At 39.0% G+C, this 23,339-nt stretch overlaps 1 protein-coding gene across 2 annotated transcripts; it reads right to left on the bottom strand.

Moving 5' to 3' along the window:
- On the bottom strand, positions 1-20,252 carry slc6a4a (solute carrier family 6 member 4a). 2 transcript variants are annotated; one of them, XM_032509727.1, is made up of 14 exons: positions 20,074-20,252; positions 11,934-12,699; positions 10,416-10,550; positions 9,645-9,867; positions 7,523-7,661; positions 7,122-7,256; positions 6,901-7,004; positions 5,357-5,484; positions 4,991-5,103; positions 4,022-4,153; positions 3,415-3,514; positions 2,505-2,605; positions 2,194-2,361; positions 1-532 (listed from the first exon to the last, which is right to left on the bottom strand). In XM_032509727.1, the coding sequence occupies exons 2-14, from the start codon at positions 12,403-12,405 to the stop codon at positions 458-460; spliced, it is 2,025 nt and encodes a 674-aa protein (XP_032365618.1). In that variant the 5' UTR covers positions 12,406-12,699; positions 20,074-20,252; the 3' UTR covers positions 1-457. The 2 variants fall into 2 exon arrangements, with proteins under 2 accessions (XP_032365618.1, XP_032365620.1); XM_032509729.1 differs by lacking the exon at positions 20,074-20,252 and adding an exon at positions 14,814-14,989.
- Between the last annotated feature and the right edge of the window lie 3,087 nt (positions 20,253-23,339).

Here is a 23,339-nt window from a genome sequence, read left to right on the forward strand (position 1 = left end):
TGGCCTTCTCCAACTGATTTCAATGTGCAGTATCTCCTGTTTATCGTCTACATGGACAGAGATTGTTATTGTACTTTCTATAATTGTATAAAATATTTGTTACAACTGTATAACCTGAAGAAAAGTTGGTCACTATATGCCTTACGGGACACCTGTGAGTAGACAATTAGAGAGATGATGTCAATGCTAAAGATGCCAGATAACTCCTTAAAAACTGAACCAGCATAAGGAACCACAAAAAAAACAGTGCTAAATAAAGCTACTGCAGCCTGGCCTCACCAAACTCCACCACTATTTCTAGATCTTGGTGTCAGACAGCTAAAAACAAGTGTAGGAGGTGTATGAAAAAGAGGCAAAGGCGGTGATAGGTAGCCCCCTTGTCCTGTGGTTTTGCAGTTTGTCCAGAAGAGGGCGCTGTATGTTCCTAGACTGGCACATTCTTTTAGTCAGGGTTTGGTCAGACCGCGTTGGTGACAATGAAGTCTCTGTGTTGTTCACTGCTGGGCTCTGGAGTGATGCTCTTTAAGAGACGCTGCGAATAAAGAGCAGGAGACAGTGGGAAAAGATGGGAGACGGAAAGAGAAAGTGAACAAATTAAACTGATATAAACTGACAAGGATTAAACCACAGAGCAGGTCCAAATATGTTGTCCCACTAATTGTATTGCAGCAGGATGTGATTGACTTAAGTCTTTGTCAGGTATATTAGAGACAGAAGCCATAATCCATGTAAAGATCTATCAAGTAAAATCAAATATTCAAGGATTGATGGTGAATTTATGTCGTACAGAATTTGTACAGTATGCTTTGTTTCAGTATGAGACTATTTAATGTCCAAACATATAGGCTATCTCATATAGGACAATTCTATATTTAAATAGTTGATTCATCATTTTGGTCTATAAAATGTCCAAAAATAGCAGGAAATGTAAATTGCAATTTCCAAGAGCTTAAACTGACATTCTTACATGTCTTGTTTTGTCAGACCAAACCTAAAGAAAGTCAGTCAAACAACTACTCAGACGGAGTGGAGTCTGAACCCAGCATTACATTGGCAAAACACGACAAATATCAAAAGGGTTGCAGAATGCACAGAATTTGGAAGAGCGAGAATGTAACACCCGGACCTAGAGTGAGTTTTCAGGAGAGTAAACCAACGTTGCACAACAAATGCAATAAAAAAAAATCCAGTGACATTTTGACCTTACTGAACCTCATCTTCCCCCATAAGTTACACTGAAACTTATCTGTCACACTCACATGCACACAAAAACCCAACTCTCGTGTGATGACAGTGTGTGTCAGTGTCATTGTGTGCTCTGGCAGCAGTGTCAATACTGGACAACAGCCAAAGATGTCTGTCTACCAGCCTCTTTGATGTCCTCCTACCTTCCGTCAACTCTAACAATGGGGCATTACACAATAGAAATAATTATTATGATGAAGACATTATTCAGGGTAAAAGCTCAAAATATATTACAAAAAGCAAAGAAACAACTCAACATTTTAGGTATGGCCCCAAAGGAGCAATAATTAAAGATCCCCAGTTCAATAAACAAGAAAATATAATATCTAAAATACATATCTAAAACCTGTATAATCAAGTTTTTATGTGTAGTTTTATCAATTATACTGACATGGCTACACTTATATTGTCATGCAGGGTGCTCTGATGCTAAGGCACTGTTGATGAAACAAGCCTGGTCTGCTTTAATTTAGCCTTTATCCTCAAATCTGGCAATGTGACAGCCAACACATGCGTTGCAGAATGTGCTTGTGGATGTGGTTATGAGTGAGTGGTGAGTTTCGGTGTGTGTCATCAGGTAATGCCCAATGTGTATGCATGTGTGTGTATCCTCTGATTCATCTATGGAGCCAAGCTGAAGTTGTCATGGCTTTTTTCTTAGTTTTGGCTTGGCTTTAATCTCGGGCCTGGGCCTCCTCTGTGATCCTTTGATCCTGACCTCCAGTCATGTGTTCACTGCAGAGGGTAGACCCTGACGGTGCATGGAAAGCAAAGGAACAGAGGCAATCCCTGTTGTTGGAGAGGTGTCAGTAACAGAAGAAAGATCGAGCTGAAATATGGCTGAGAAGGACAAGGACAGAGCAATAGGACATGTGGGGAGATTAAGGGAAATCATTTAGAAGACACACTTGACATTGAACAAAAAGAAAAAGAAAGGAAATGCTGTACCTGTTTGAATGTTCCCTTGGCATTGAACAAGTGGTAGACCATATAACCAGGCACCCAGATGAATGATGACATCCCAATGCAGTAACCCAGGACAGTGGTCCATGGCGGGAAGTGGTATTTGAACAACTTGACGTCTGGAGGGAAGGCTAGGAAACTGATGATGATAAACTGCACACAGGAATGGGAACAAAAGCAGAGGTCAGATATAACAAGAATCAAACATCAGGATAATAAATGACTAAACTATTTTGAAAGCTAGTAAGTTAATGACTACTGTATCTGTATGTGTAAATACTGTTCACTGGTCTTACCAACAGAAAGCAGGGGCAGATGGCCACCCAGCAGACCCTCCAGAACAAGCCCGGGTAGAAACCAAGCATGAGCTGGATGTCATTACAGAAACGGTTGGTACCTGTCTTACACACACACACACACACACACACACACACACACACACACACACACACACACACACCCCCACACACACACACACACACACAAACATCACTACAATCAGTTTAACCCCACTGCTCAAAGGAAAACTGCAGAAAATAATTCCTGCCTGCTGCCATTAAACTCTGTAACTCATTGCCTCTATTAGATGACCACTATTCGTCTCCATTACCTCAACAATACAGATTAAGTCATTTAATTTGTATCCCTCCTTTTGAAGTTTGATTCCTTCTCCTCTGATTTGGGATTGCCTTGCCTGCTGCATACTGTATATTGTGTACAAACACAATAATATAGTTGCCTTATGTCCTCTCTGCACCTTATTTATTATGCGGTCCCACTGTATTTGTATCCTCTTGTTTAATTGCATTTGCATTGTATTGTGACTGCAACAAATTGTATTGTATTGTACTGTATTAATCGTAGTGTTTTATGTTATCTATCTATCTATCTATCTATCTATCTATCTATCTATCTATCTATCTATCTATCTATCTATCTATCTATCTATCTATCTATCGATCAAGCCCCAAATACTAGGAGTGCAACTTTATCCCTTTTCTCTTATGTCTGTTACTGAAACTAAACAGACAAAGAGAAATTACAGTATCATAATAAATCAGCCTCACAAGTTCAAAAAGATCTGTGTAAAACAACAAATATCAATACAGTTTTGTTTCACTCTTTCCAACCAATGTTTTGCTGTCATTCACAATAAGGTACCAACATGTCACCATCATCATCACAATCAACATCACTCTAACTTGCCGTAGAACCAGGAAACGGCGATGACTTCAAGCAGGACCACAGTGATGACTGCAGGGCCTGTAGCATACTCCTCAAACAGCTTCACCACAAATGCTCCTCCCTGACACAGCAGATAAGATGAGCGCGAGAAAGAGAGGAAGAGAGAGAGAGAGAGAGAGAGAGAGAGAGAGAGAGAGAGATGGCGGAGGGATTTCTCTAGAGCTATTCACAAATTACTCTTATGCAAGAGGCTTAATCTGAAAAGGTTAAGACAATGATTAGAGAATGTTAATTATTGTTTTAGATTAACGGATTACTCTAATCTGATCTCAGATATTTGTTAAGTGCAATCCATCCCATTACTTAAAATATAGCAGAAAAAAAAATCATTTGAATGGAAATTGAGGATGTGAGAAATTATTATTTAATGAAATCTTGAATTAGTGTTTTTATTAGTCGCATATGATCACAATACAGCTTTTTAATTGTGGACAGTCGGGTGGGATGAATGTATTTATCTGTGATATTAGAGGTATTTTCAAATCTAAGTGAAGTGAGCATGATGTTATTTTTATAATAGATGCCATTTTGATTGTAAGTGTGTGTGTAATGTGATTATATTACTTACATATGTGAGTGTGGAGAGAGCCCCGAGGTAGCAGATGCACACCAGGCCTAGGACAAACTGCTCTCGTCTCTTAGACAGGACATGAGGGAACTCATCTAGCATAGCGGTGATCACCCCCTCCAAGCCCGCAAACTAAAGAGAGGAGTACACCAAAGATGTGAGGGAAGATGGAAATAATCCAAGAAGGACTCATCAGAGGGTACAGAATGAAAAAAGAAGATAACCTATCTTGAAATATTAAACTGTACATACACTGTTGGCTAAGAGATTTAAGAATCTAAGAATCTATGTAACATGTTGCCAATCAGCTGTTTGATCAAGTCAATCAAGCATTAGTGTAACACTTTTTTGACCATCTGCAGTTCATCCACCCAAATATGCCTTGTGTATCCTATTCTTTGAACAATGGCAAAAAACAAATGGAGACACTAAAGTGAAGGCGTTCCAACATAAATATGAGCACAGCGACATATTTTGCAGTAATATCCTCAATAATAAAATCAAGCAGCATAGCAACCCCGATGCTGATTCCACACTGATTATTGGTATGTGATAACAGTCTTGCGGGTCTCTCCAGCTGGCTGCCTCAGAGCAGATAAACACAGGCTTATAGAGACAAGATCGCCACACAACAGTGATATGAAAGTCCTATCACATTGTTTTTGCTGACTGTTATCCAAAATGGAACAGCAAGGACAAATAATACCTGACACCTTTACGGAGCAACGAGTACAACAGGCAGATGCAAGTCAAACAGAACAAGGCATTTGCCTATATGACAAGGCAAACATCAAACCTCTGTCTCTAGGTTTGAAAGGGCACACAAGAGCAGGGCACTGCGCAACAAAAGAATCAGGTAGATCAGAACAAGGAGAGAGGATACAAAGAACATTTAGCGAACAGAACACTGACTTGAGTGTCTTAACCTTTGCACTGAATGAGACTGAAATGAGTAATCAACAAACTAACCGTGCTATCCAGACCCAACATAATGATCATGAGGAAGAAGATGATGGCAAAGAAAGTAGAAGCAGGCATATTTGCTATGGCTTCTGCATAAATGATGAACAGCAGACTGGGACCTGGAGAGGAGAAATAGAGGCAGGTTAAGAGTTCAACTGAATTCATACTCATAACTGCATTTTGTCTATAAACTGTACATGCGTACAATAGGTTTAAAATGAACACCTTGTGCTCATATGATGTCAAAGGCTGTCCTATGTAACATTTAGATGAATTCAATCTAGAATGCAATGGGCTTTTTCCCCCCAACAATGTGAGACTGAGCAAAGAATTATGTATGTCAGGGATTGTGTTGGTGAGTTGTTTTTCTACCAGCATCCTTGGCCACAGCATCCACATCCTGGTGCCTCATCTCAGCCATGTAGCCCAGCACGGTAAAGATGACGAAGCCAGACAGAAAGCTAGTCAGACAGTTCACAGAGCTGGTGATCAAAGCATCTCTGAGATGGAGAAAAGAGAGGTTTGGGTGGCAGGGGGACAACAGAGTTAGGGAGTCACATATTCATCTTTGAGCGTCTGCAACCTTTGTGTTCTAGGCAGGTTATTGTTCCATATGTGTAGATGGATGTTAGATTAAATAGGTTAGGGACCGTTCGGTATTTATGGAATGGGCCACCGGAGGAAAATAGGGGAGGATCATGTCTTTTTAGTCTTTGTTGAGGGGAAGGTAACCCAATGTTTTTCAGTCTTGGAGGGAGGTTCACCCAACTTTAGTATTCATGAAAACAGCAACATTTCAAACTTGCTTGTTTGGTGCATACTTTTCCATTTACTGTAGATCTCGGTTTTGGCCTCCCATTGCTAGCAGATGGGTCTGACCCAACAAAAATCGCATCATGACAGCAACACAACGATTTTTTTTAACATAAATAAATTGGTGCCTATGATAAAGAAAACCTGACAGATCTACATGTTACAATTTATTTACAAGACTGACAAAGGGAGACAAGTCTCTGGGAGACATGAGACAACAACAGACGGTACAATCTGCACACTGCAGTACTCTTGACTCTGTACTCTTGACTGCAGTACGCAGATTGAGGAGTCGCTGAAAGTGGTCGGAGCTAAACGTTTGACTCCACACACTTGCCCAATAGCAACCAGAAGAGGAAGAAATATCATTATTTATTATAATCTATATATGTACATATATCTATATATAATATAGATATATGTATTATCTTGAGAATGTGCTGCCTGATCTACGCCACCAGATGGAGCCAGCGTGGAGTCAATGCTTAAGTCCGCCCACATTTAGCCCAACCCCAATTTGCAGTCAGGGCTTACTCGATTGGGCAGGCCAGCTGTCAATATGAGTTATTCCCTAGTGTGCTTTGTTGAATGGTCAAGTGTTAAGTTTCCGTACTTCTTGTGTTTCCACAACAATGTTAGTGAGTATATCTACTTAAATGGCCACCATAAATATGGTGGTTATGTTGGGCACCAAAATTGTAGAGTGTGATGTGTAAGAGGAGAAAGCAGAGATTTAAGTCTTGAACTGTATGTCAGGGTTGTATAAAATCAATTGTTAACTTTACATCTTTTCCTAGTGTAAACCAGTACAGAAGGTAATAAATAGTTATAGATGGAGTATCATGCTTTTATTCCCAATTGTTTGGAGGGTCATAAGAAAATGCATTACTTCTGAAGGGAGGGTCAAGTCTATTATGACATATGATCCCAAAACTCCTCTGGTAGCCCCTTAAATAAAAAACAAACAGTCTCCTGAAGGATTTCTTCCTATTTTTTGGGTGAAGGTGCAAAAGCCCCTGAAGTAGCATTTGGCTCATTAAGCAGGTAGGTTTCATTGTAGTATGACATATACAATGGAACGTGTGTAAAAGAAAAGTTCTCACTTGTAGCAGTTGTTGTGAAACGGGTTGTAGCTGGCAAAGGCAAGGAGCACGCCAAACCCTGGACCCAGTGAGAAAAAGATCTGAGCTGCTGCATCAATCCATACCTAGTGTGAGGTTGAACAATGTCCAGATGTCAAGACAAGGAGTTTGTACAAACATAATACCAAAATATCAAACTAAGAGATCAAAGACAGCCTCGCTAGAATGCACTACTGACTTACTGTGGTGCTTAGCAGTTTCCCCCAATCAGGTTTGAGATAGAAAACCACACCCTTCCAGGCCCCTGGCAGAGTTGCCCCACGTATAAGCAACACCAGGAGGACCAGGTAGGGAAAGGTAGCAGTCACCCAAACTACCTAATGCAGACAAGAGGAAAAAACTATTCACTTTTCTGTTGATACTCTTTTACGTCTAGTCAATCACAGAAGCTAATTTCCGGTGATACTCAATAATCACTTTTAGACTGCTATTCTAACCTTTCTAAACTTTTATTACCATAATGATGAATGATACTGAGAGTTTAGAGATGACAGCAGTAAAACCACCGTTTTCTCCATCACTCCGTCCATCCATCCACTCTAACTGACACCCCCATTAGCCATGCAGGCGCCCCATCAGTTACCTTTCCAGACGTCTTGACTCCTTTCCAGATGCTGAAGTAGACGATGGTGAAGAGGAAGAGCAAGCATAGGGCCAGCTGCCAGCTGACAGAGCCCAGCTGGTGCAGACCTGTGGAGAGGTGGACCTGCAACACCTGGCGACTGGAGGGAGGAAACGAGGCAGGGGGGAATGTTAGGATGGTGAGGTGAGAATGAAGAGGATTGCATATAGAGAGATGACATAAGAGGAATCGGCAGGAAATATAGTGAATCATAAAAATCAAGGAAAAGTGGAAGAGAGCAGGGAAAGGAAGATGGCACAAAGGCAGGAGAAGAATAAGGAGTAACAGAGAAGATAAGACAATGTGAGAATACAAAGATAGGGTGGATAGATGAGTTGTTGGGAAATTTGGAAAGCAGAGGAAATGGATAGAGCATGGAAGTAAAGAGATGTGGCACAAGGAACAGCAAGAAAAAAATGATGAGGTAAGAAAAGGAATAATAATAAGAGGAGAATAATAAAGTATGGGGAGGTCAGAGGGTAGTAAACAGGACACAGGAAAAATATAGGGATACAACGTCTTTGTACAATATGAGAAGAATGACAAATATAAACACAAACATGATACATAAAAATTAACTAGGCAGTAATGAAAGTTCACAAAAGCAGAGACTCGACTAAAATGATGCGAGAGAGTCTTGACTGACTATATAGCAGTTTAAACAAGCCAAAGCCGAAATGAACAGTAAAACTAACATCTGGTCACAGGTTAAGCACACAAAGCTTGTACGATAAAACAGAGACTTGATTTATGTTGAAAACAGGAAATTCTGGCGCCAGACTGAGTTGCGGAATTTGTTACTTTAAAATCTGTATTAGGAAAAGTCAACTATGGATAAACCCTGAATCTGTCTCAGTGGACAGCCGGTCCACACGGTCAAGTGAGCAGCTGATAAGACTGAGCCAAAAAAGCAGTCAGGAATAAGGAGGTTTCAGGTTACAGTAACATTAATACACTACTTGACTGAGTTGAGCATGCCAAGGATTTGTTAACACTTGTACTTATATAATATAAATAATCAGCTTGAATTTCATTTAAATTTTCTTTTTTTTTATAAAAGAGCCTATTTCTATCTAGGGATATCTTGTATCTATTTGTATCTCGTCCTCCACCTGCTTCTGTAACGACTAGTTCAAATTTAGACATGCTAATTTAGAGTGAGACTGAGAGCAATTGTTTGCTAGTCAATAGAAGTAAAAATGTAATCACACTCGGAAACTTCCAAACATGTCTAAGTGACTAGACTGACCCTTAATTATGTGTACATTCATGTTGGTATTTTCTATTCTTTTCAGGTTTTCTATGAAATTAGTTATAACCATATATTTCATACTGCAATGATGCAGCTTTTTAATGCAAATATCAAAAGAAGCTTTTAGCACAGAAAGACAATTATCCTCTTAGCTGAAGAATATTTAAACCACCTTATCTGTTTTATGTCATTGCTGTCATGTGAGTCTAGTCTACGCATGCAGCTTCTCAAGTTTGCTCCTCCACCACCCCACCAAAACCGTTGTCAAGGCCCCGTTTATGTTTACCTAGGAGGAGCTCCAATCGACTGCTATTTATAGTGCTCTATCCCCATAAATCTAATCGACAGAGTCAACGCCAAAGTCTATCAAATAAAGTCGATCAAATAAAGCTTCTGCATTCTGGCTAACTTATGTTGTCTCTCCAGATTCACCTAAAGTCTACCTTTGATAATAACTATTCCACAGGTGTTCCTCTGGCACAAATTATCAGCTTTGAATTTTATTTGTATCCTAGTTTTTTTCCTTCATTTTGTTTTTCACATGGTATGTTACTCCTGTATCACTTCTGTATTTCTGACCGTCTCAAAAGACAACAGTGATTCCTACAGTATTAGGAAATTCTGATAACTTTGTCCTTCTATGTCTTCACAAGCAGTGATCCAAGTGGATTGTGGATAGTGAGATGGTGGTAAATCTGCCAGGGCATTTAAACACCAGAACCAACCCTGTAATCGCTCACTGGAAGTCATCCTCCCTCCTGCACTTGACATCTCCCTCCTGTGTAGCTCTCCCCCTACGCCTCTACGTGCATGCGACTTACATGCACTTACGTATAGAACTCCTCGGCGGGGGAGGTGGAGGAGTTGGACCACGACACATTGTAGTCGGTGGACATGTAACGGTTACAGTTGGCTGTGTTCCAGCTGTTGGTGCAGGTGGTCCAGGGTAGAGTGGGTCGGAACGACGACAGTAGATAATACAAGGCCCAGGCCATGATGGTGTTGTAGTAGAAGGCTATGTAGAGGGATATGATGCAAATAGCAAAGCCGATCCCTGGGTGAGTGGGAAAAATGATTGTTAGTAGAAAAATAAAAAAGATAAGAAAAATTAAAACTTCTTAATCTTAATCATAAACTTCCCTTCTAAGATTTTTATTAAGAAAATAAACATTTTTGTAGTATGCGGCACCAGTCAGTCATTCCTTGAAGAGACATCAGTGGTGTTTTTAAGCTAATTGAAGTTGCTATTGGGTAAGTGGGTGACATTTCCAAACAACAGCCAACATACTATCACATGTCTGAGCATCTGGCATTTGGCATGGAAATGTGACAATTTCCATAACAGAGACTTGGTATATCTCATTTGACGTACAAGATGCTAGGTTTTCTCTTCAAGGGAATGGTACTGAGGGGGACAAAGAGGGTAAATGAGCTGTCTCTCAGGCTCTGGCGGCTTGATGCTGTCCTTCTCCGTCTTTTTTTCTTCTCGCACTGCCAGTTTTCCTGTTATTGAGTGCTGTTCTCTCATGTACTCTTCTTACCTTTCTATCCAAGCTATTGCTACTAACTCCTTTTTCTGTGTGTTCTCTTTACTCCTGTTACCTTTAAAGATGGGGCAGATGTGTTTCCAGATGGAGATGCAGCCACTGCGATGGAACTGGCCAAGAGCCAGCTCCATGTAGAAGAGAGGGACACCTCCAAACACTGCCATCAACAGGTAGGGCAGCAAAAAGGCACCTGGGCAAAAACACAAGGATGGAATACATTTGGGGGAGAGAGAGGGAGATTGAAGGGTTGAAAACAGGAGGTTTGGGGGGTACACGTAAGGGAAGAGGGACGATAAAGATGTGGGCAATGATATGGAGAGGATGAAAACAGTTGGGAAAGTGAGAGGGAAATTAGGTATAGACGAACAGTAAAAACTCAATTACACTCCTGGGAAATGCTACTCGTTCACACTCCATCTGTAATCTAAGAAGGCCTCTGAATAACTCCCAATGAACAAGAACCAAGAACATTAAAAAGCACTCTGTAAAAATCATTAAATATTGGAAGTACCCTATGATTTACGTAACCTTAGTACATTCAAAAACAACAGTGCATGACTGCCTAGTTTCTTATACCTCTCCGTTTATTATGTGGAAACACACAGTAAGAGGGTCATTATGTCTAAATTATCCGATGACATATTAGGACTACTGTGATGTTGGCTGCTAAGGAAGAAAAATATAAAAGGGAGGAAGGTAGAATTAGAAGGCCAAACACTGAGAAGCAGCAGGATGGCAGCCAGATCTTTGAACTGTCCAACCTAACGTGCCGAGTTTTATAACACATTTCTCTCTGTCTTTTTCTTTCTTTCTATCTGATTATCAACTTAGTTTAGGTGCATGCGTACATTTGTTTATGTAGGTGGGTCAATGTGTGTCCCGTGCCTTTGTGACATGAAAGCCAAGATAAGGGTTGATTGAGCAGCTGCCTGGGAAACAGGTTATTAAGCAAGGAGAAAGAGACTGAAGGTGTTCTCATAAAAACCACAATTAATACTGTTGCCTCTATCAAGTGTCTCCTGGTCGCCATCTCTACCTCGCTCCGTGAGACACACACAGAACACAGGAAATTGCAAAGATTTTATTATTGCAAATTCAATAAAAGTGGAAAGGGAGGCCCTGTTTGCCGCTTGGTGAGAATTGTGTAGTAGCAGAGCACAGACAGGTCAGTAAGACTTTGTGAACACACAAAGTCCCTTTTTGTACCTTAGACGGTGCAACAAATGAGCTGAATCAAGTGCTATTCATCAACAAATATGTTAACTGCAGCATTCCTAATACAGCTCTACGCCCTTCTCATTTAGCTGTTTTTGTTGCAAAAATGATGCTGTACCAGAGATGGACTTCATCTATTTCCATTTTTAATGGTGGAAAAAGGTTACAGGGCAGTGAAGTGACTTACTTCAGCTGCTTTACAGTATGTGCTGCAGTACAATTCAAACCGTGAAAGAGCCTTCTCTTCTTTCCAATACTTACACTTGCTGTTTACTCTAGACTGGGATCTCATGCACACTGATCTCCACCCCACTCCTTATCTTCCTCTTCCCCCTATAAACATATTTTGCCTCCTCACCTCCTCCATTTTGGTAGCAGATGTAAGGGAAGCGCCAGACATTTCCCAGGTCCACAGCATAGCCGATCACAGAGAGCAAGAAGTCCATCTTCTTGCTCCAGGTTTCTCTGGGCCTCTCCAAGCTAGTTTGTTGGACCACCAGAGTCCTGAGGCCTCCCAGCGGCACTGAGGACCCGGTGCCTCCTCCAGGCACAGAGGATGTACCTCCAGAAAAAGCTGCGCTCCCCGGTCCCTCTCTGGGGCTTTGAGGAGTGGATGTGGTGAAGCCATTGGACACCTGCTGTCCAGACTCGGAGATGAGGCTCTTGGGTCCTCTCTCTGCGAGACCATCAGCAAGCATCGGTCTACCATTTTCCTGGTGTGTTCCCTCCACTTCCCCCCCTGCCTCCTCTCTCCCTTTCTCCCTCTCTCCCTCATTCTCTCTTTTGTCCATTGTCAACATGTTTGTCAGCATCATATCTTCTGTCTCCATTGGATTGCGTTGATGTTGGCGAGGCAGTTAGGGGTGGAGGGAGGTTCTCGGTGACGACGATGGGAATGTGGCACTGCTGTCTGATTTGGCGCCCATTAGGGGAACAGAGGGGTTAGAAAAGCGAGGGACAGGTAAAAAAGAAGAGGAACAGGAGAGCAGAACTAAAAAAAAAGGAATAAAGGCAAGAAGGAATGTGATGTGTTTGAACAGGATGTGGCCAGCAGAAAAGTTACAAGAGTTTTGGATTTTCTCCTCAAACTGCTCGTCCTCTAAGACACACCGTGATGGGGCAAACTGCAACACACAGAGATAGATAAGATAAGTCACAGTAAAAGAGTTGCTCAGCTCAAAATTTCTTTTGAGTGAACCCATGATATAGAAAATACAAAATGAGTCTTTTTACAGTAGATGACACAAGCGCCTGCACTATGACAATGAAATACAGTTATATAATACAGTATCGGGTCTTGTCATATATATTTTACTGATTTATTTTTTATTGTGAATTAAAAGTGCAATGTTTGCATGGGTAAAGCAGACATAACGGGAGATGTTAAATGTATTTGAATGTGCAAAGAAAGAATAGTACAAATTAAGGGGATTGTGCTGTGACATGCCTGAGACACTTTTTTGGTTGTTTTTTTTTTACAAATGTTTCTCATTTCACACTATCTCAGTTGCAAAACCTGTTTCAATGCTTATCTGTTCCAAGCCATATATTGGGGAGAAATAAAAGAACACACACGGGCAGCAGGAGAATGTTTTCAAGGCATGAGACACAAGAGAAAACCTTAAAAGACAGAAAACAAAAGTGGAGATGGTGACACATGTTGTCTTTTTTGAAGGCAACATAAAATATTAAATTAAAAGATTAATTAGTCAAGTATGGATAGTATAAATGTTGTAATGTTTTTCTGTTTGTTTTTTTAACCGTTTTTTTGGGGCGTATGTGACATGCATTAAGCAGACAACAAAATGATAAAATGATAATAAATAATAATTATATTAACTCATGGCTTGAAAACTAGCTTACAACCTCATATTTAATACTTAAATACGCTAAACTCAAATAACTTTAAATGAGAACTTTAATTGAAACAAATGACTTCTGTCAAATCGTATATCTAATCATTTTCTAGATCATCGCCTCAAGTGATATTCTATGTGAAGATGTAGTTTTTGCCCGTTTTGTACATTATGTGAAACATCAATGAGACGCAGCAAAATATAAATTGTGATTTAAATTAAATATGTTTAAATTCAGTACAAATTGTTCTACGGCTGCTTTAGTAAAATACTTGAATTATTTTCAAACTTTGCAAGACGGAAATCTGCTATATATTGATGAAAATATATATCTTTAACATTGACAACCTATTACACTTACAGTGTTGTATAGCCATTCAATTGTCAGCAGAAAAATTCACACATACTCAACATAAAATCCAAAATGCTGTCACATGAGTAATGGGTTAAACTACGAGAGCCATTTAAAAGTGGATTAGATTGTTTATAGTGTTAGCTTGATTAGTAATGAATGCCAGAATGTAGGAATACTCAATTTACATGGAACGCTATTATCCTAATTAAGAACGAGTGTCCAGCAGTGTTACACGGCACGACATTCACTCCACACTAACATCTGACTACCACGCAAGCAAGATCCCGTCACGTACCTGGACTCTGTGGAAGAAAAGGAACACTATCTAACCTTCCATTCAACACAATCATGGTTTCCTCATACATAACACTCTCTTATTTCCTGATGAAATCAATCACAAGTTCTTCATCACAACAATAACTTAATTTTCATCTGAATCCTCAAGCCTGACAAAAGTACAAAATGCTCCTCTAGGTCTGAAATGTTTTAGCAGCTTTAAGAGAGTTTAACTTAATGGAAATCGGACAACTTCAACTTGCAAGTTAGCAACTTAAAACAAACATGAGGTAAAAGTGAAAAGTTAATTCACTTTTACAAAAAAATTATCTCACTGACAAAAATGTATTTTCTCGATAACACTTTACTCGCCGTTTGAAAAAAATACATGAAGTGACATACAAAATTCAAAAACAGTTTGAAAACTGTTTTTCCATGTTTCATTCAAATACTATGGTATAAACTTTAAAGTCACAAATCATTACTATATAAAAAAAAATCTTCTTTTAGTGTTCCACTAAGAAGATTTTAACAAAGAAAGGCAAAGTAAGATGATAACATCAAGATTTAAGCAAAGATAAACTGAAAGAGGACACAAGAGGAAACTACCAATGATCCATTACAAAACTACCCAAATTAAAAATGTTAGTAGTAAACTTAGTGAACTCTACTTAAGCTTAACAACTTATTAGTCGCCAAACTGACACTTTTGAGTTGAATAAAGTAAATTGTATTTTATTCCATACATTACCTCAAAAGATGGTAAAGGAGGCCAAGTAGAACCTGCTAAACCAGCAGCAGCAGCAACTTCTACCCAAAACTTAAAGAATCCAGTGGTGTTGCAAAAACTTGCAAGAGAAACAGCGTGCACTGGCACATCAGGACACAGTGTTTTCCCATTGAGCTCTCAAACCTCTCTCATCTCTCTCTCTCTCCCTCTCTCTCTCTCTATCCCGCCCCCCCCCTTGTAGTCCCTCTCTCCCTGACTTGGAGAGAGGGACTACACTCACACACATGTCATGTTCAGAGACGCACAGCCGTGCAGACATATGCTTGGATGGATGCATGGGCTTAGACGATACTGGAGGAACATTATGCAAGCACAGACATGCACACTTTGCTGCTTGGTTTAATACATACAATAACAACACAAACAGCAATAATGAACTGTACTTCTGACACAGTATGATCATGGCAGAGCTCACATTAAAGCATGCACACTCACTGCGGACAGGGTAAGTCCTACACTTAGCTGTGTGCATTTGCAAAACAGAGTAGCTGTGTGCAAATGTGGGGCTTTGTGTCAGGGTGCTACTCAATATGTCTGTCAGACACGCACGCACGCACACACACCTATTCTATACCAGCAGTGCACCGACTAAATCCAGATATTCAAGCGTATTTGGAAGAATAATGTTTAAATTCGTATTAAAACATTTTCGATATGCAAACAACTGACTTCTCTGGAAAACACGTCACCGATTTACACCTGACTGTGTTTAAAATGTGTTACTGAGCTTTAGTAATAAAAAGCTAGTTTCCCTCCACTGAACATACTCTAACGCCAAGTCCAAACAGACACAAGCGCAAACATGCAAACACTTTCATACGCAAACACATGTTGCATAAACTACATTTGCAATCACACGGTTAAGTAAAAGCAATCGTAATTTATGAAATGTTGAATGAGTAACTAAACCATATTTCATGCTGGAATTTGAAAGTTTTTCCATTATTAACTGTAGATCTGTTCATGAGCATTTGCTTTTAAAAATCCATCAAGAGATCACAACGCCTGCTCAGTGTATATTTTACTCTAAAACAACTCATAAAGCTTCAGGCTCCATTCCAGCGTTTGTAACCTGTTTTTAAAAACAGACTAACACCCTATATTCTAGGCAAGAGATGTCGGGAATGGTTGAGTAAAAATACCGTGCTTATCAGTGTCTGCTTTGGCAACTCCCGGGGGGGTTTCCTAAAGAATTTTGGACCTGTGTTAGTGGCAAATTAACAATAACAGGACCAAGTCTTTCCACAGTATCTATATATCTGTCTGTCTGGAAGTTCTCTCAGTCTGTCCGTCTGTCTGTCATGTTATCTGAATCTGACTAATAGACCATTTTTTGAGAGTGATTTTGCAAGGTTAAATCTGAGCATTTGAACTTATCAGTGCTCTCCGGTGGACAAACTATGTAATGGAGACCGTTGACCTCAAGCTATATTTTGCATTTCTGTACTGCATAACTCTTTATACCTATTAGCCGACATTTACGCTGATACAGATCAGTGATAAGCTAATATTGGCATAGACATACAAAAGTAATAATTTATAATAATTGATTGCTGTTTGATTGTCCAGTTTCCATCTATCTGTTGGTTGCTATAAAGATAATTTCTGCAGACAAATAATTTAATTAATAAAAAAATAATGATCTTCACTGAATTTGATGATTGTTGTGTAAAAACCACAACAAAGTAATGAAAGAAACATCTGGCTGGCTCTTAAGGTATGCATTGTCAAAATGTTTTTGTCTTTCTATGGCAGCCCATTAAATTGACTAATTAAACTTTAAGCTGCTTTAATAAAATAAAGTATGTGGTAAAAACAAAAGAAAAGAGCAGGCAGAAAACATAGATAGAAATAGTCTCTATCTTTTCATGAATAAGGCTCTTGAGGGCATTGGTGGTAAGAAAGGTCATCCTTTAACTAAAGAGCTTGAGCTTAAGCCTCTTATTCAACAAACACCTTCTCTACTTAAGTGTCTTTGAGCAAAGCACAAGATTCCTCAAAGATGACCTTAAGGTAAGAAAATGATTAATTATTAATGTTCATTATAGGCAGCCCAACATCATTTCTTATTTCAAATCTTTAGATTTCTTAAAAACTGATCAAACCATGTGACTGATTTATCTTCTATTCTTTCAATTGATTTCAATGATATGCTTTCACTAAACACACACACACACACACACACACACACATACAGCACAGAGAGCAGGAGTGCAGAGAGAGAGAGAGAGAGAGAGAGAGAGAGAGAGAGAGAGAGAGAGAGAGAGAGAGAGAGAGAGAGAGAGAGAGAGAGAGAGAGCATCCTGAAATCATAATTATTTTAGCCTAATCTATAAAGTCCTTGTTTTGCTCTGTCAGTTTGCTCAACAAGTCTGGGCTATAGTTTCCCATGCCCACCTGACATCATGCCAAGTTGAGCCCTGGCTAATTTAGAAATAAACAGTGCTGGCAGACATGTGTGGGAATAACCATTTATAAATTAGGTTGCTAGTCTGAAAGCCTCTACACTGCTGCCACTTCTACGCAAACAACACTCAACTAGTCAGTGGAACTTCTAGTACTTTAAGAGGAAACTACTCAAAGGAAAAAGGAAAAACACTTTTAAATGTCCCAGATTGAGGGCCAGCCTAAAAAGTTGACATGCAAACACATTTTCCGTGTCAAATTGTCATAACATTGAAAGCAAACTGCCCTGAAGGAGAGATTTCCTTCCATTTGCTGTGCAGCAGTTGCACAAGACATTGTGAAATGTTAATGTGGGCAACATAAAATTACGGCCATTACTGTTGGCCTCGTCGTGCACCAAAGACAACTCTGAAATACAAAAACAATAGGCACTCTCAGACAGTGGTTACTATTAACAGTCATGTCGTCACATTAAACAGATGGGTTTAAACACGTGTGGTCATGTACGTAAAGGACTTTCTACAGCATGTTAAACTTTTACTTAATGTATAGCTGTTGCATAACGTAGGAGTTACTGTGGTTTACTACCATTAGTATTTGTTAAACCCATGCGGTCTAGTTCTTGCTAACAATCTTACTATAACTATGTTTATAATTCATAACAACCACCTTAATTTGTCTCAGCTTCACGTCGTCATTTTTCAACATCAATTCCCCTTTACAACATCACTGTAACATATTCCCTTATCCTAGTCAGTATATTTAGTTCTAGTCTACCCTCCTCTGTGTTTGAGCTAACATATGAAATTGCAATCCAAACCATCCAACACAGTAGTCAGAGCCAAGAGAAGATGCACTGTGCTGAATACATTGTAGTTGCTGATTGTATTTATAAATGTTGATAATGATTAATGACAGCTTTCTGCAGATACATTCCTGTTGGTCACGGCCAAATGGTCTGTAAAAATAACGTTTCACTGACAGAAATACAGGACTGTTCACACATTTTAATAAGAAAATGGAGTACAAAAATGGTGGCTGAATAATTTGACCAAAACCACTGGACTATAAAATGTAAAGTAATCTTGATGCACAGAAGAAAAGCATGTTTATTGATGCATATAAATAATCAAGTTAAAGGGAAACAAAAGTTGTAATTTGCACTTTTGATGGCAGTAGATGGCTCTATGTGCCAGTTTTCACTTAAATAATTGGGTGGTGTTTGCATACCGTACTGTTGTCCCAAATTACATTGGGTGCCATCAAGAGAAAAAAAAGGCCACTTTAGACACAAACTCTACCTTGGATGGACCAACATCCTCCAACATCACTATGGTGACGTGCAGCCACTAAAAATAAAGACAACCCACAGGGCATCCAAGAACAGATTACAGGTGGTTGCTGACGACGACGAGGACAAGGGTTCAAATACTACAGGGTCAGCAGGAGTTACGTAAAAAGTCAGCCAGTCAGTTCTGATGCTACTGACACAAATGTCCATTAAAGACTGTATTAAACACTTATTTAGACATCATACAAGCAAGGTTATCAAACTTTCAGAGCATCTAGTTACATAAGACATCACAGTTTTTAAAAAGCAAAAAGGGCAACATGGCAGTAAATGGCATCCGGCAGAAAAACAAACAATGATGCTTTTAACAATTAGCATGATGCTAATGGCCTCAGCATAAAGCCAAGTGTATTTTGTAACGAATGGCTTTCCAGGCATGATGTAACCCTTATAGGTGGGAGTGACATTGTACACAGCATCTTGGAGATGTTGTTGTGGAAAGATATTTTCCAGACCACCTTTAGCTGCAAACATTATCACCTCATTAATTATTTGAGAAATGATTATTAGAGCTATGTAGGCTACTATTAATATTCCCCATAGTTTTATTAGGATATCAGTATTTCCTTTCCCCAACAGATTTCTGAGAGGAAAACAAAAAGATTTAAAGGAGGATTTGTTCAAAACGTGTTGACCTATGGGTTGTTGAGGGTTATGGCTTGCATTGTGTTAATTATTTTGGGATTTCTTGAAAAGTAAATGGCTTTATGCCCACATTTTTTGCGCTTAAGTGAACAGTGGGAGCTGACCTGTTAAACACTTCCAGAAAATACGAAAATAGCCTTTAAAAAGTTACAACCACACACAATTCTTTCTGGAGTGTTAACCAAAATAATGGATGGACAGACAGTGGATGGATAGTCAGTAACACAGAAAGTGTTTGCAGCATATGGTTTCCCTTCTCTGAGCCTTTCTTGTATTTTATAACACAGACGTAGAAAAGAAGTAGAAAATGAATCATTACTTTTATTTCTTACCTTACTAAACAGAAGGAAATAATAATAGTACCATTTCAATTGTTTTCAATTTCAAAGTGACTACAGATGTATTTCGGTCACCATGTAAAATAACAAGGATTTGGGTTTAAATCTGTATCTGTACTAAAATTTCAAATTATACATGAAAACATTACATTTTACTAACTAAACTGCCAACCCCCAAATCTGGAAACTTCTCATTTGTTTAATAACAAGTCTTATTTGGAATTGTTATGAAAATAATACCCTATTTATACACTATAATAATACCCTAAAGCTTACACAGAAAAAAAAAACACCTCTCGCCTAGCAAACTGTGTAGTGTCACTAGTCCCTGGCTTACACACATGCACTACATATGTAAGAGATGGCTATCAATACACATTTATCGCTGAGAACTGATTGTAGCAAACAATGATTGTAGTAAAAGAAGAACCCGTTGGTGATAAAATAATGGGTTGTAAAAAGATAGTCAGGGTGGTCTTACCTTGACATTTTTAGCATGACAGCTCGCGTTGTCCATGGAGCGTCTGGTCATCTAGTGTCCAAGAAGTTGCCTATCAACGCAGTCTAAACCCAATCACACAAATCACACATGCCTGGGCTTACAGCAGGCCGTATTCTGCTCTGCCTGGCTTAAGACACAAACACACACACTCAAGCATGCATGCACCCACTCACACACATGCTCTTGCCCAAACACACACACACACACACACACACACACACGCTGAGCTTTAGAAAAGGATCCCTGCCCCTAATCCAAAACCCCTTGATGCATATTTATTAGAGGGTCAAAGAGGAGTAAGAGGGGAACAGAGATACATAAATTATTTTACTAAATGTAAAAACCATCAAGGAGAAATATTTACATTATGAAGTGTGTGTGAGAGAGATTATATGAGTCCCAGCTTTCTGTGTCATGGTCTAACTAATACATTTACATTCACCTGGAAAACTTCTTGGCCAACAGGCACCATGCCAGGTACAGTAGTAATCAGTCTACTTAGCCTTCATTGTGTGTGTGTGTGTGTGTCTACGTGGAGAGAAATTGAAGAGATATAAAAGAGGGCAGCCTGGGTAGAAGCAGACAACACAGTCCCCGTCATGTTGACATTAAATTGTAATCACTGTGTCGTCTTCCTTTCCGTCTCACCCAAACACACACAGCATCCAGTCTAGCCTTCTTGTTAAAAGCCAGCCTGTGTGTGTGTTGAACGTCATTCCAATCAGCATCAGCTGAAGTACTAGGTTAATCCCCATTGCAACACACACAAATCCAACACAGACACACAAAACTGAAATGGGGAAGAAGAGAGGAACAAATTGAAGAGAATAATGAGACCAGGTGTGTGATGAACAGCTGTATGGTTTGACTGTGGACTAATTCCTCCTGTCAAACACAAACATGGAAATTATCATAAGAAATTGTTGACATCAGGACTTGTAAGCCAGGGTGGATGGGTTCAGAAGTTCACCACCCTGCTCTGTTCTGCATCTCATACCTGAAAATATATCCACAGTTAAAGCTGCAAGCAATGACGAATGGGCCCTCGCACTTCCCCACAATTGAAAAATAGCAGATGTCGTATAAAACTGAGTTACATATTAAATTGGGCCTGTAATAACGTGTAGGGTGGCCAAAACCTGTATCTTTTTATGGTGCATACAATACTAAGCTATTAAAACAATAATTATCGACGTATTCATATATTATCATGTTATCAAGTGCTTTGGCTGTAGCCTGCTTCCACCCAATATAGTCCAAAATCAATATCTGCCCAGGAAATAGTCTAGTCCTAATCTGCATTGCTATTTGTACTCGTGAATACGCAGGCCACAAGAAGTAATCGGATTTTGTTTTTGTTGCTGTTGGGTCACTTTTCTCACAACATGCAAACCGGTAACACAGGATTCCATTTACTACGCTAAGCTAGCGGTGGCGCTGCAGGACTAAGACAATGCATGCACTACGGCATCTTCAGTGGACATGGCAAAGACAATTATAGTACTCTTTTCACATTAGATTTAAAAGTGCAAATACAAAATACAGTGAACTGTTATCACAAACAGTGCTCTACCGAGAGCAAATTTTAATAGATTATCAAAATTATAAATCAATACATTTTCTATTAATCAATTAATCATTTCAGCCCAAGTGATCAATCAGGAGAACAAAAAGGGAATAGTAAGTACACAACACAAACCACATATTGCTGCAGAAGGTTTTCTGGATCTTCACCCATGTAGATACAGACTCCGTCGATGATACAACCCCGTCCAGCATCTATATGATCACATTGAAAGCATTTTTGTTTTTATTAGCAACTTAATTTAGCACTTTATATTTATTTTTGGAAATATACATTTAAAAAAACAACACAAATGAAAAAAAAAAGAGAGCATTTACCACTATAAAGCCTTTGATTGTGTATGCTGTTCATAGGATCCTATGAAAGAAAATATTTAGAATCAGTGAGGTTAACTAAGGACAAAAAATAAAGCATAAAGAAAAGACAAAAAGGCAAGCTAAAAATCCAGTTTGAGTCCAACTTCAAGAACTCTGCTTCATTTATATGAAAACTTATATTTTTATTTATTGAGGGCTTCTTTAGTGTGCACAAGGGAAATTTGAGGAAAATGACATGATAAACAAAGAGTTCCCATTAATGTTATAAACTGTGTTAACATTAGTACATTAGTTGCCCCAATAGTTTTTCAGGTCAGCAGCCCCCTCCTGCATATAACAGGCGCGCGCACTAACACACACACACACACACACACACTCACACTGTCAGGGGGGGTGGGCGGAGAAACAAAATTATCAATGCTAAACTAAGTAGTTATTAGTTGGTATTAGCTAACTTAGTTATAAGAAATCCAATATATTTATATAACTTTATGCACAAACAAGTCAACAGACTTTTGTTACTGAAGTACACAAACATAAATTTTATGAAAATTTCGCCTTTATGAACATGAACAAAATCATTTTGATTGCTGTTAACTTACTGTTGTGTGTTGGAGACGTCACATGGTTGCTGTAGAATGTATCCTGCCCGCAATCAACACATGGTCAACATTCTTCTTCACATTCTTCTTGTTTTGGCCTTGTCCTCAAACTGTTTGACTGTGTTGACAGTGCCACCAACACTTCCTGGTGCCCTTTGATTCAAATATACCATTTCTGGTAGTGACCAAACCTAATTTGATTATTTAAAATGTCCAATTCAATCAATTTCAATCAACGCATAAAAACCATGTTCTTGAAAGGAATATAAATGAATTGCGTAGCATATTGTCAGTTCATTTTTGTAAATTCAAATACCAGCTATTTGCCATTTTTTTAATTGCTGGTAAAGTTCTTTTCTTTTGTATTGCTTTTTTAAATGTACATTTCCAAATATACGTTGAAAGTTACTTTGGAAACATCTGTTTGTTTCTCAATTGTTTCTAAATGAAAATGAACCTGCTCCCATAGGCATTGCCATTTTAAACAAGCCTTCAACAGTATCAAAATGTCAAAAAAGTGCAATGCCAATAACAACCTCACTCACTCACTCAAAGTCAATTATTCATCTTGGCAGTATTTATTTATAACGTTTTGCTTAGTAGTATGACTATTTGTGGGGAGGTTACCCTAACAACTTGTCTTGCTGGTTATATTGATATTGAAAAAAATAAAATGCTGGTTTTCTTTTCATTTTGGCAAAGGCAGTTGTTATCTGAAACCTTATTCTCTGTTGGGTTCCA

This window comes from Etheostoma spectabile, chromosome 3, assembly GCF_008692095.1.
Source record: "Etheostoma spectabile isolate EspeVRDwgs_2016 chromosome 3, UIUC_Espe_1.0, whole genome shotgun sequence".
NCBI classification, from domain to species: Eukaryota; Metazoa; Chordata; class Actinopteri; order Perciformes; family Percidae; genus Etheostoma; species Etheostoma spectabile.

Bases quoted from the DNA above. Each gene is read 5' to 3' on its own strand.
- slc6a4a (XM_032509727.1), bottom strand. From the start codon at position 12,405: ATGGAGACAGAAGATATGATGCTGACAAACATGTTGACAATGGACAAA. The intron at 5,104-5,356 runs GTAGAAAAACAA...TCTCCTCTCCAG, and splicing joins TGCTGTGGCCAAGGATGCTG to GTCCCAGTCTGCTGTTCATC. The intron at 2,362-2,504 runs GTAAGACCAGTG...TCCTGTGTGCAG, and splicing joins TCTGCCCCTGCTTTCTGTTG to TTTATCATCATCAGTTTCCT.